This window comes from Typopeltis vanoorti, chromosome 10, assembly GCF_054136105.1.
Source record: "Typopeltis vanoorti isolate ZY-2024b chromosome 10, IOZ_Tvanoo_1.0, whole genome shotgun sequence".
Classification (NCBI taxonomy): domain Eukaryota; kingdom Metazoa; phylum Arthropoda; class Arachnida; order Uropygi; family Thelyphonidae; genus Typopeltis; species Typopeltis vanoorti.
In genome coordinates, this window is record NC_143558.1 from 132,261,700 (window position 1) to 132,275,915 (window position 14,216).

At 37.5% G+C, this 14,216-nt stretch overlaps 1 protein-coding gene across 1 annotated transcript in view; it reads right to left on the reverse strand.

Annotated features, from left to right (window-relative positions):
* Positions 1–14,216, reverse strand: part of sac (sterile affecting ciliogenesis) — a 515,109-nt gene that overhangs the window by 78,413 nt on the left and 422,480 nt on the right. The window contains exon 16 of the mRNA XM_090399395.1: positions 12,368–12,485. Coding sequence (XP_090255521.1) covers positions 12,368–12,485 — 118 coding nt within the window. The remainder of the gene's footprint in view (positions 1–12,367; positions 12,486–14,216) is intronic.

Sequence of the window (14,216 nt, forward strand, 5' to 3'; positions counted from 1 at the left end):
CACCATACCATATTACCTCATTTGTCTTCGATTTTAACTGACTTATCTTATTGTTATTATTATTATTATTATTATGCTTACCAACTTCAGTGTTTTCCTGCCTCTTCTTGTTCTGATCCATTTCCTTATCCTGTCTAAGTTTTGTTAAATGTTTTTCCACTTTTTCTAACTGTCTGGTCAATTTTCTGATAATTTCTTTTAATCAGGATATTTCCAATATCAGATTATCCTCAGATATATTATCATCATCACTGTAGCAATGCTTCTGCTCATTGTGAGAAAGATTCTCCTCAGTAGTAACAACTTTAACTTGAGCTTTAAACACTGACCTGTTGTGAAGAGTTTTAGGTGCCATTCTTAAGAGTAGTAAAAACTAATAATATTTCTACAATTATGTTCTTAAATGCTGTAGTACAATAAATACACTAAAAAAACACCAATAAATCTTAGAAAACACTCAATAAATCAACAAAAATGACTGATCTTTCAGGAGCTTCCAAACAGCACATCTTTTCACCAGACAGCCTCAAACGCAATTATCATATAATTATAGTTTGTTGTTAATGGCAGGACAAAATAACAGAAGCCACCAATCTGAATTTTTTTGTATATGGAAAATGGTTGCTATCAATTACTGCATATAAATCTTGTACCAGCCTAGAAAAAAAAATGGCAGATTCCTTTTTTTTATTTATTTTTTTTTTAATGACTAATTATGATTATATGACCATTCAGTTTTTATTTTCAATAAAGATAAACGCAAAGAGTTTCTTGATAAAAACTGTTTCTTGGAAATAATTTTGAAAACATAATTACTTTCCAGAAACAATTATTTCATAACTGTTTCCTATAACAAGGCTGCAGTGCTAGCAGCAAGAAATGAGTAGTTCCCTCACAGTATATACCAATGATGGCGAACCTATGACACGTGTATCAGCATTGACACACTTGAAGGATTCAGATGACACACCTTGGATGTTGAAAAATATTGGTATTCTGATGAAAAAACTGTGATAAATCGTGTAAGATTGCTCTCAGTTAAGGCGAAGGTAGGTTTGTTCATGGAAAGAACTTTCTACCAGTATTCAGCAACAGAAAAGTCATTAAATGCAATGTAAGTTTGTAATTTCAGTTTATTAAATTAACTGTATAATATGAATTCATAGATTTTATATCAATGTCCTATTAAATAAATAGACTAATATGATATGTATAAGTCACCATCTATGATTATGTAGTTACGTTATAATGCATATATGCAAGTGGCACATCAACAACGTCAATATTTAAAAAAAAAAAAAAAAGTTTGACACACCTGGGTAAAAAAGGTTCACCATCACTGGTGTATATACAGAGCGGCTGTACTGGTGGAACCGGATGTAGTCTTGGTGTTCTGAAATCCTGATATTTGTTGTTCTGCCTGTTTGGCCAAAGTATACCTGGTGTATACCAGGTCCCTTGCAGCTGCAAATTGTCCTACTTTGGCCAAACAGGCAGAACAACAAATATCAGGATTTCAGAACACCAAGACTACATCCGGTTTCACCAGTACAGCCGCTCTGGGCTGGCAGACCATGCCTTAGATACCCACCATAAAATTCGTTGGAAAAAAACAAAAATAATCCATCGCAGCAAGTTTAAATACGAAAGATTATTCAAAGAATCTTCAGCAGCTCTAAAAAACGTTCCTAACCTCAACAAATTTGGGTGCATAAAACTGCCCCAAATTTGGGAGACTTTCATTATGAGAACTTCAGCCCAACTGCCAAGACTACCAAATTAGCCCACAAGAGGGCACCATTAGGACTTTAGGAACAATATTCGTTTTTGCTTTCTTCCTCATTTGCTTTGTGTTAGTTCCTGAGTGCACATACCATATCTTTATGTTCCCGAAGATGGCAATGTGACATTGCCGAAATATAGAAGTTATTCATTAAAGTTACCTTTAATTAATATACTTTATATGTATTGTTAATTCCATAAACTAATTACCAGTTATGATTTCTCCATTATTTGTCATAAAGTGAAGATCTGATCCTGACAGCCTCCATTTGACCTGAATCCAACTTGTTCTTCACCAAGCTTTTCTTTCAGAATTCTTCTCAACTGTTTCTCAAGTATACTTGCATATATCTTACAATGAACACTCAGTAGAGATATACCTCTGTAATTCTCACATTCAGTTTTATTTCCCTTTTTATATATGGGTACTATGAGAGCTCTACTCCAATCATTGGAAATTCATCCCTCTGCCCAGGCATTCTGAACTATGCAGTGTAGCCATTGTAAGACTTTTATACCACCATACTTCAGCATTTCTGGTCGAATATCCTCTACTCCTGCTACCTTTCCACATTTCAAGTCTTTGATGGCTTTTTCAACTTCAAGTATGGATATGTATTCCTGACTGAATGCCGGTTGAGTGTTTTTTACCACTGTGCTCTCACTGCTTATTTCATTTAGCAATTTTTCAAAGTAATTACTCCATACTTCACGGATATCTTTTTCTTCCATTTTCATGTCACCTTTATCATCTCTAACTCCTTTTGCAGCACTCTTTCCTCCATTCATAAGCTTCTTCAACAACAACATTCAGAATATTTTACCACCTTCTTGATATTCATTTTCTATGTTCTTGCCAAAGTCCTCCCATGACTTTTGTTTAGCTAGTTTTACGCACTATTTAGCTTTCTTAGATTTGTCTCTGTATTCTCTAAGAGCACAAGCTGACTTATTTGCCAGGAACTTTTGATATGCTTTCTTCTTTTCCTTCACTGCCTCTTTAACTTCCTGTGTCCACCATGGAGTTCTAATTTTTCTTCCCTTGCAGACAACTTAACCACATGCCTCTCCAGCTGAATCAATCAGGGTTTTCTTCAAAGCTTTCCACTGAATCTCCAAGGTTTGGTTCTTGTTCTTAAACTCTTTAATTTTTTTCTTCAATAATTTTTGTGTATTTTAGTGTACAGTTCACATCTGAGAGATGCTCAACTTTTATTTGCTTTAAAACTTTCTTACATGTGTTATTCTTTTCAATATGAAATTCAATTTTATCCTACTCAAGACTAAATAGTGATCACATCCAATTTCAAATCCTCTGTACACTCTGGTGTCCTGCACCAGGGAGAAAACATCACTATCAACAACAATAACATAGTCAATGAGACTTTTCTTATTCCTTGCCTCTTCTCTCTCTCCATGTGAATTTGTGCACATTTTTATGTTGGAACATGGTGTTAGTAATAACCATTCCATGTCCTGAGCAGAAATCCAACAGGTATTTGCCATTATTATTAGCTTTGCTCTTTTCTCCAAATTTTCCCAAAATATTTTTGTATGTTTGACAATCATTTCCTACTCTGCTATTTAGATCCCCAACAAGGACCAACTATTCCTTTTTCATTGTGTCAGTTGCTTTTTCTAAAGCATCAAAAAATTCCTCCACTTCTATCTTAGTACAACCTTCTGTGGGAATGGGCACAAATAAGTCTCATTGTCCAATTCCCCATTCTGATATTTTCCCACATTACTCTACTTGAGACTGACTGCCATTTAAGAAGATTAGCCTCGTATTTTGTGTTGAATAATACTATGGCTGCTAATTCTTTTCCTTGATTGTCATTGCCCCTGAATATAACATTTTGTATTTGTTGCTCAGAAAGATCTCACCAGTTAATGTCTTTTTTGTTTCAGTCACCCCTTTATATGTCGATCTGGTACTTATCCAATTCCTCAGCTAGCTCCATTTCTTTGCCATTCAGGCTTCTTATGTTGATAGTATCGATCCTTAACTCTGGTGATGTTGATTTGGGGTGTGTTTTCAGATTTGTTGCTATCAATTAATGCACATAAATTTTGTATCAGTCTAGTAAAAGAAAGTAAAATGCCAGTTATTTTTTTTATTGCTGTCAATATCGCCTGATGATGGTTAGATAAGTGTTCAATTTTTTTGCTCTCAAAAAATCTTAACTAATGATAATTGCTTTCATGAAACAAATATTTTATAACATAATTGTAAAACTATTTATTAAAAAGTTAGTTGTTTCTTCTAAATTATGCCTTGTTTATTTACAGATTTAGTAATAAATCACTTTACAGAATGCTTAAAGTTTCACCTATACAGTTCAATTTTCAGAAAATGAATGGCATTTATAATAATGTTATCTACAGTACTTGCAGCTAAGTTCTCCTACTCCCCCCCCCCCGCCAATTACATGGTTTTCACATTACAAATTGAAACTAATTTTGTATTTGCTAAGCTGTCTGTGTAACATGCAACTAATGCAATATCAGTTATTGATGCCATTTTATAATTATTTTCGATGTCCAGTTGGCAAAAATGAGAAAATAATCATGTGCCCTTTCTTTTAAAAGAAAGAAAGAATATTGTAAATATTATTATCATCATCAACAGGCTTTCATGAAGTCAAGAGATTCATTGTGAGAGGCCCCCACTCTCACATGCACACCACTGATCACATCATAACTTAAACGCATTCCCTGTTCATGCACTCACCACACTTTCAAGCAATGTATTCCAATCACCCAACACTCTCCATGAAAAAAATCTGCTACTCACTACCCTGCTCATACTAACCTTATACAGCTATCAGAGATGGCCTCTTGCTCTTCCCCTTCTCTCCAGATCTTCTATAATAAATCTAATCTAAGCTAATCTGGTAATTATCCCTTACCAACTTATATGTCTCGAACATGCCTTGAACCCAAACTTGAAAAAAATAAAATAAAATAAATAAAATAGTACATATTTTTCTTATTCTGATGATTATTTGGTATTTCCTTGTACTACAAGGAAGTTTAGATAAGCCCTTTGATTGGAAAGATCTGGGTTTCAATCCCATCTACGATATGAGGAATCTCTATCAGGTATTTTCAATCAAATGGTGAATTAGCCGGTTTCATACAGGAGTAGAGGGTTTTTTGTCCCTCAAAACAAGCAAACCAGCTGGAAGAACATGCACAATATACAGACACAGAATACTTTGGGAATAAGGATTAATCAAATATTCTGCCAAATTTGGTTTCAAATACCTGCATGGTGAAGTAATAGAAATCTTAGTATTTCTCTTCTAATTAATCAAACAACTAAAACAAATCACAATATTGAAAGATATACTGCTGATGTATACTGCACAATTGCTTGGGGCTTTTTAGTGTGAGTTCTCAGGAGATGTTCTTTCTTTTCTTTCTCAATAATAGTGAGAATAATCTAAGCCTTTTCCTCAAGAAGAGAGAATTATTATCTGGGATTTCTAAGACATAGCTTTCAGAAATGGTAACAAACAGCAGAAAAAATTGTAATATTTAGAACTCGAGAGGTTTTTTTTCTTTTTGTTTATTTGTTTTGTTTCTACCATCACCATAAAGAGATTAACAGTGGAGAGTAATTCATGATAAAAGGCAAAATGCACTCGTGTTTTGATTCACGAAAAATCCTAAGACAGTATGGGTATTTCATCCACTTCAAGCTAGTTGGGAGGTTAAACTTAAGCAGCTAGAATGATATTTTTTTACAATCTAACTGCAAATCCACCAAATCTACTTATCCTCTTCTTCTTTTATGGCATCGGCTATTAATTATTATCATTTAACACCTTCAGGGAGTCCAGGACTCATTGATGGAGGGCATCAACTCTACAACTCTCTGTCTCCACCACTGAACCTTGTCCACCAACCGCATCATCTACACAAATTTATTATTATTATTATTACGGGTATCTCCATGGAGTCAGTAGACTCATCGCGGGAGACCCAAACTAGCAAAACAATATCTGTCATATCTCTTCTTGAATTCATTTACAGATGAAGAGCTCACAACAAAGTCAGGCAATGAATTCCACTCATTCACCACCCTCCAGGCAAAAAACCTTGTTCTGCCACCTTTGTTAACCACACTCTTCTTTAATTTCCAGAGATGACCTCTTGTTCTTCCATCACTATCACACAGCTGAAACATTTCCCCTGCATCAATCCTATAAAAACCTTTTAGTAATTTGAATGTTTCTATCATATCCCCTCTTCTTCGCCTATCAGCCAATCTCTGCAATCCACAAGCTCTCAATCTATCAATGTAGGGAGCATTTTTTATATCACTCACCAACTTGGTCACTCTTCTCTGAACCCTCTCCACAGCCTCCTCATCTCCAAGGAATCCAGGTGACCAGACCTGAGCACAGTAATCCAAATGTGGAAGTATCAATGCTTTATAAAGGGGAATAATAACCTCTTTATCTCTGGATGTCAGTGTGTTCCTCAACAACCAAGTAATCCTATGTGCAATCTTGGACACCTTAGCAATGTGTCCTCTGAACTTCATCTCCTTATCTACCAATACCCCTAAGTCCCTAGCCTCATCAATCTCTTGGAGTACCTTTCCATCTATGTAGTACACAGCTGGTAATCTTTTAATCCCAAAATGCAAGACTTTACACTTTTCCACATTGAACTGACATCCATTTTCTTTTGCCCATTTTACCAGCTTATTTAAATCCTCCTGCAAACTTTCAACATCAGCTTGATTTTTTATTGCACTACACAACTTTGCATCATCAGCAAACAACTGAATATCTCCCTTTAAGCCGTTTCCTATATCATTTATATACAAATTAAACAACATTGGCCCAAGCACAGAGCCCTGAGGCACACCACTGGTCACCTGCCTCATTCTGGACTCGGCTCCTCCATACACCACCTTATGGTATCTCTCCCTGAGCCATTCTCCTATCCATATCACCAATTTAATATCCATTCCCATCTGCTCCAATTTGCGTAACAGTGTTCTATGGGGTATCCTGTCAAAAGCCTTAGCAAAATCCAGAAGTACCACTGTGTAGCCAGTTCCTTTGTCCAACTCTGATGTTATTCTATTATGGATAGTTAATAGTTTGCTAAGGCAGGATCTACCTTTAACAAAACCATGTTGGCCTCTATAGAGTATCATATCCTGATCCACCCATTCTTGAATTTTGTCTTTAACCAACTTTTCCAAATGGCATCTACTGTACACCACTACCACTAGTATTTTCACAGACAATCGCACACATCCATGCTCATGGCAGGATTCGAACCTGCAGCCTTTTGGCTGGAGAGCAGATATGCTAACTAGTTGGCATCTCTGGAAGCCTTTCAGACCAAGCATTCACTAGCAGCTACAACTGCTAGATTTTCAAGAAGAACATCAGTAAGTTCCCTCTCCTCAGCCTTTGCCTACAATTGGCACCACTGTAGATTCCAACTGCTTGTAGATGAGATTCATGTGAGAAAAAAAAATACTATCATACTACCTGAACATTCCTAAGATGCATATTGGGAAACAATGATAACCATATGAACAGCATTTTAGGATTACATTAAATAACACTCAATATTACAAGTATCACAGAAAACTTTTAACAAAAACTACAAAAGCAACATAAAGTGTATTTATGTATATAAAAACAGAATGCAGATAATGTGCATATTACCCAACTAAGCATGAAGCGAAATGAGAAAAAAGATGCAAATGCAATTTACTTTATCATATAAAATAATTGGAAGATTATTCATTACAGTACTATTTTGTATCACTTCTGATTTTCTATGTTGGTTTACGATTACGCTACTCGGCAGTAAGGAATGATGGTGGATTCAGCAGCAGTCGCAAGTGGTGTAACGCCAAGTCCTCCGCCATTTAAGAACTCAATTATTAGCAATATCATAAGGGACTTTGTGGCATGCAGTACTTGCGGCATGTATGCATCTCGGGAATTACATATGTGGCTTGTTAAAGAGAGTGGAGAGCGTATGTGTGCAAAATGCAGGCAGTTGAAGGAAATAAGTACATTAGATATATCGATATCCGACTTTGTTGCTCCAGGAATGGGAATGAATGTAGGAAGACAAGTAGTGTGATAGGAGAGAATGAGAAAATAATAGTTGATAGTGTGGAAGGTGTGAGTGACTGTGAAAGTTTAGGAGATGGTTTTGTTTGGGAGAGTGAATTTAGATTAAGAGTAACTGACCTGCAGAGGGAGACAGATGAGTTGAAAGAGGAGGTGGAATGTCTTGTGAATGAGAGCACAAGTATGAAAGATAAGATTAGGAGAATGGAAGAGATAAATGCAAGGCAAATCAGAGTAGGAGAGAGAGAGAATTTAGGGAGTATGAGTGAGAGGTATGGGGCTACTAGAAGAGGAGAGAATGGAAACAGTAGGAGAGACGGAATGAGAGAGAGATATGGAAGTGCTAGAAGAGGAGAGAATGGAAACGGTAGGAGAGATGGAATGAGAGAGAGGTATGGGAATGCTAGAAGACGAGAGGATGGAAACAGTAGTAGGAGAGACAGAATGAGAGAGGGATATGGAAGTGCTAGAAGTGGAGAAAATGGAAACAATAGGAGAGAGGGAATGAGAGAGATGTATGGGAGTGCTAGAAGAGGAGAGAATGGAAACAGTAGAAGAGAGAGGTATGGGAATGAAAGAAGAGGAGAGAATGGAAGCAATAGGAGCGAGGGAATGGTAAGAGGTATAATGTATGGCGACTCAATGATCCATGGTGTTCAAGATAGGATGCATGAGGACTGTTTGCCAGGAGGAACAATAGAAAGGGTGGCTATGGCAATTAAGAGAGGTGAAAGGGTGGATGAGATGATTGTGATGGTAGGAACGAATGACTTGAGTGGTAATGTAAGTCGGGCAGCGAGACATATGAGATTTTTGCTTGAGACTGTACGGAAGAAGACAGAGAGAGGAAAAATAGTGTGCGTGTTGCCTAGGTATGATAATGATGAGCTGAGCAGAAGAGCAGTGATATTGAATGGCATAATAGCGAGAATGTGTGACAAGAGAAGACTGGTATATGTGGATGCTTGGAGTGCGTTTGAGGAAAGAGAGGAATTGTATGCGAGAGACCGTTTACATTTGAATGAGGAAGGACGTAGGCATCTGGAGATATTACTGTTCTGAACGAGTCAGTGTCTGATAGCAGGGGTGGCCTCTTGTGGGAATGGATACTTTGGAGAAGGGAGACAATGTCAGGTAACACTGAGCCCAGTGGAGTCTAGAAGGGATAAAGCTGGGTATAGAAACAATGGCATTTATATGCTTTATACTAATGCCAGGAGTATCCGGAATAAGGGAGAGGAATTGGTGGCGCAGATAGCATCAGCCTGGCCAAAAATTATTGAGATCACTGAGACGTGGTTGACAGAAGGGGATATAACAACAGGAATAGAAGTCGCTGGGTATAGCATTTTTCGTCAGGATAGGAGGGGAAAGCATGATGGTGGGGTACTGCTTATGATAAGTGATGACCTATGTCCTCTAAGAGTGGAGAATTTGGAAGTGAGACAAATGATTTTGAGAGCATATGGTGTGAGGTAGAGGTAGGCAAGACAGGATATTTAGTGGGGTGTTGCTACAGACCCAGGAGCACAGAGGATGGGGACCAGGAGATGTTTAGACAGCTAAGTTTGGCAAGTGCAAGAAGAATGATTGTTATGGGAGATTTTAACTTCAGTAGTATAAATTGGAGAGAGGAAGATGCATGTAGCAATAGGGGAATGGAATTTCTAGAATTCTTGAGGGACAAATGTCTTAGGCAACATGTAACAGAGGGAACAAGAGGTTCAAAAGTTTTGGATTTGGTTATAGCATCAGAAGAGTCGATAATAACTGAGTTGATGTCTCTCCCACCAGTTGGAGAGAGTGACCATATGGTGTTGACTTGGAAAATGAATAGACATGCAGGAGTATCAAAGAGACGGGAACTTATGTGGAATTATAAGGCAGATGATTATAATAGTCTTAGACGTTAACTTCGGGAAGTTTCATGGAGGCAGGAATTGGAAGGCCGGGATATCACCAGTGCATGGGAAATTGTGAAAGAATATTTGTTATCAGCAATGGTAAGTTGTATACCACGAGTGAAGAAGAGGACGCAATTTGGAGTAAAGTGGATGACACACAATATTAAACAGGAATTGCATGCGAAAAAGAGGCTATGGAAGAGATATAAGGAGACAGGTGAAGATATGCATGAGGAATATAGGACACAGGCCAGAAGAGTGACTAGTGTGGTAAGGAAAGCGACACTGGAATATGAGAGGAGATTGGCCCTAAGATCCAAAGAAAATCCTAGGGAATTTTTTAGCTATGTGGCCAGTAGGAGGAGAAATGACTGTGGAAGAATGATATTGTGGGATAAAAATGGGAATAGAGTGACTGATGCAGAAGACATAGTGGAATTGTTCAATGACCACTTTATTGGAGTATTTCATCCTAGAGGAGTCAGTTTTAATGCTAGAGGGATAGGACTGGTTCGAGGTCTGGAGGTACAGGAGGAGAGTGTGTTTCAGATACTGAGTACTCTGGATGTCAGTAAAGCTGTGGGACTGGATGGTATTTCACCACGAGTTTTGAGAGAATGTGCTAGGGAATTGACAGTGCCTTTAACGTGGCTTTTCAATGAAAGTCTGGCTTTGGCAAAGGTGCCCAGGGAATGGAAGTGTCTAATTATAGGCCAGTCTGTGTGTCATCAGTAGTTGTTAAGATCTTGGAGAAAGTAGTAAGGGACCGTATACAGCATTGTTCAGATGAGGGTAATGTTATCTGTGAGAATCAACATGGATTTGTGAAAGGACGCTCTTGTTCTAGCAATATGCTAGCCTTTTATAATAAAGTTTCAAGAACATTAGATGAGGGAAAGGCATATACTGCAATTTTCTTAGACTTGGCGAAGGCATTTGACAGGGTGCCACATGATAAGCTGATATTTAAGTTGAAGCACATGGGTCTGGATGTCAGATTGGTCAACTGGATTCAGGATTGGCTGTCTGATAGGTATCAGAGAGTTGTGTATGGTGGAGCAGTTTCCAGGAGGCAGAGGGTTACAAGTGGGGTCCCACAGGGCTCGGTATTGGGACCTATATTGTTTAACCTTTATATCAATGACATAACCAGTGGATTGCAGGGGGATATTCAGTTGTTTACGGATGATGTGAAGCTGGGAAGGATTATTAGTAATAGTGCAGATGTGGTAGTCCCGCAAGAGGATTTGAATAAGCTAGATAGATATGCAAATGAATGGGGGTGTCAGTTTAATGCAGCAAAATGTAAGGTCTTGAGGTTTGGGAAACATCGATGTGATGCTGCATACTCTAGTGAGGAGTTATACTGGAGGAAGTAGGGGAGACAAGAGATCTGGGGTTGATGATTGATAGAAACCTGAAGTTTAGGGGACATATTGCAAAGGTGGTGAAGGTAACACAGAGGATTGCTGCTATTATGAGAAGGACACTGACCTGCAGAGATAAGAGGGTTATCATTCCGTTGTATAAGTCTCTGATCAGACCACACTTGGACTATTGTTCTCGGATTTGGTCCCCAGGATTTGAAGGGGATAAATTAACTGTGGAAAGGATACAAAGACGGATGACAAAGATGGTTTCAGGACTGTACAAGGATAGTTATGAGGTTCGGCTGAGAGAATGTGGACTGCAGAGTTTGGTGGATAGAAGAAGGAGAGGTGATATGATTGAGACTTTTAAATTGTTGAGAGGTGGTTACAGGGTTGACACTGGTGAGTTCTTTCGCTTGGTTGAACAGCGGGAAGGAGTGATGACAAGAGGCCATCCCTGGAAGTTACGAAAGGAAAATGTGAGCAAGAGGGTAAGGAGTGGTTTCTTTGTGTGGAGGGTTGTTGAGCTGTGGAATGCATTGCCTGATGGAGTGGTGGGAGTGAGAACGGTCAGTGAGTTTAAAGAGTGGTATGATAGACTTTGTGTTTCTCAGGGGGAGACCTCCCCTCGATAAGTCTTGACAGACTTTTTGTCTTAGGAAGGACCTTCCTCGATGAGTCTTTTGACTCCTTGGAGGCCTGAATAATAATAATAATAATAATAATAATAATAATAATATGGTTTTTTTTAAAGTAGACTGCAGCTTGAAATGAAATGGAATGACAAATATCTGAAGCTACATTTTGGATACCACTATTTCAGATGGTTTAAATTATAGAAATATGAAGTTTTAAATAAAGTTCATATTTCTATAATTCATAGCAGGGATTAGGTAGATGATTTTTTCATTTCTTTTTAATGAATGTATGGAAAAATGCAAAAGCTATAGCTAATGTAGTTAGTAATATATTTGGTTTAGGACAAAATGAGAAAAGTCAAAACGAGAGGGGGGGGGTATTTCATATTCAATTCCACCAGGATTACAACAATTCTTACATTAAAAAGTACAAAAAAAAAAAACACATAGCATGTATTGCACCTTTTTTTTTTTGTTTGTTTAATCTGGAACAGAAAGGAAGAATACTGAGTTACCGAATTGGACATATTTCTAATAAATAAAAACTCACAAACCTTTGTAGTCAGCAAAATATTCTTCACAGCTACTGATTTCATCATAATCCTTTTGAATTTTAGCATCTAATTCATGCTTGTCCATAGCAAGAGTATCACTTTCAAATCTTTCCTTCAACTATTATGACAAAGATCAAAAATAAAATTAATGCATTATTTGCAAAAGAAAATGAATCAATTATATAGCTGAAAATATACTGATACTACCATGGTGCTCCGACAGATGGAGAACCGCGATTGTAATGCAGTCGAAACCAAGCGAACCGCGGCAACGCCATGTTACACTCCTGAATGCTAACAATGGCAATGCTCTTTCCTAATATCCTCATTTTTAATATGATATTGCCACTGAAGCCATCTGTTCACTCCACTAATCTTTCTTAGTACTCTCATATCTGAAGTCTCCACTATTATGATCAAGTGTTTTATTTCTAACTCAGCTCTCAGATCCATAAGTTAAAATTGGTTTGAACATTGTCTTGTATACAGCTAATTTAGTGTTTTGAGTAATTTTTTTTCTTTTCTAAGATTTTTTGTTATCATCATTATTATCATTGCTATCATTATAACAAACCTCTATAGAGTCAAGAGACTCAAAAGGGGAGGTCAGCCTCAGTGAGCTACAGATCTATTATACTGAATGTTAAACTCATTCACCCTCCTAGCATTGACAACTTCCTCTGGATTTTTCTCCTGCCAAACTAGTAAAGAAAGCTTGTTTTGCTTATCTTTCTCTCCCATTCTGTTTAAGTGACACACTACCTGAGATTAGCTTTGCTAACACATTCCTGAATGCTAACAATGGCAATGTTCTTTCCAAATATTCTCATTTTTAATATGATACTGCCACTGAAGTCATCTGTTCACTCCACTAATTTTTCTCAGTACTCTCATATCTGAAGTCTCCACTATTTGATCAAGTGTTTTATTTCTAACCCAGCTCTCAGATCCATAAGTTAACACGTTCACTGCCAACTAGGAGTATACTTGTAGTTGGTATATGAGCCATACAAGCCAGTTAAGAGTATATCGTATGACGCTTACCGCCGGCAATGAGATTACCCGTACAGACCTTGAAGAAGTGAAAATGCTTGGCTTGTGGAGCTAGTAGCAAAACTGTGTATACTCAGAGGGTATATGCGCCACACAAGCCAACTATGAGTATACTCGTATGTCGATTACTGCCCGCAACGAGATTACCCGTACTGACCTTGAAGAAGTGAAATTGCTTGGCATACGGGAACAAACTATGCCGAAGTAGTGTGGCAGCGAAAGTGTTAAAATTGGTTTGAGCACTGTCTTGTATACAGCTAATTTAGTGTTTTGACTAATTTTTTTCTTGTTTTCCATATAAATTTATTCAGCTGACTTCCTACTATACCTGCTTTACTAATTCTGTTGTCTATTTTGATATTTAATTTACTATCTAATTGACCATCATAATTTGCCACCTGGTTGGCTGAATGGTTAGATTATCCAGTCTCCAGCCAAAAGGCTGTGGGTTCGAATCCCACCATTGGAATGAATGTGAATGTTTGAAAATACTAGTGAAAATAATGTGTTAGTTGCAGTTTACTGTAGTTGGTGGATATGGAGTATGACATGGTGGAAGCGGAGAGCTGTAGAGCAGGTGCCCTCCTTCAATGAGTTGTTGGACTTCTTGGAGGTGTCATATAATAATAATAATAATAATAATATCTTCACTAAAAATTATGCCTAAATAGCTCTTAGGCACAATTTTAGCTAAGATGGTAAATTAAATATGCAAATACGTTTTACATGTTCACCATTCAGGACGTAGCTGATGTTTTCAATGTTTCTGCCTATTTTCATTGTCTTTGTCTTTTTA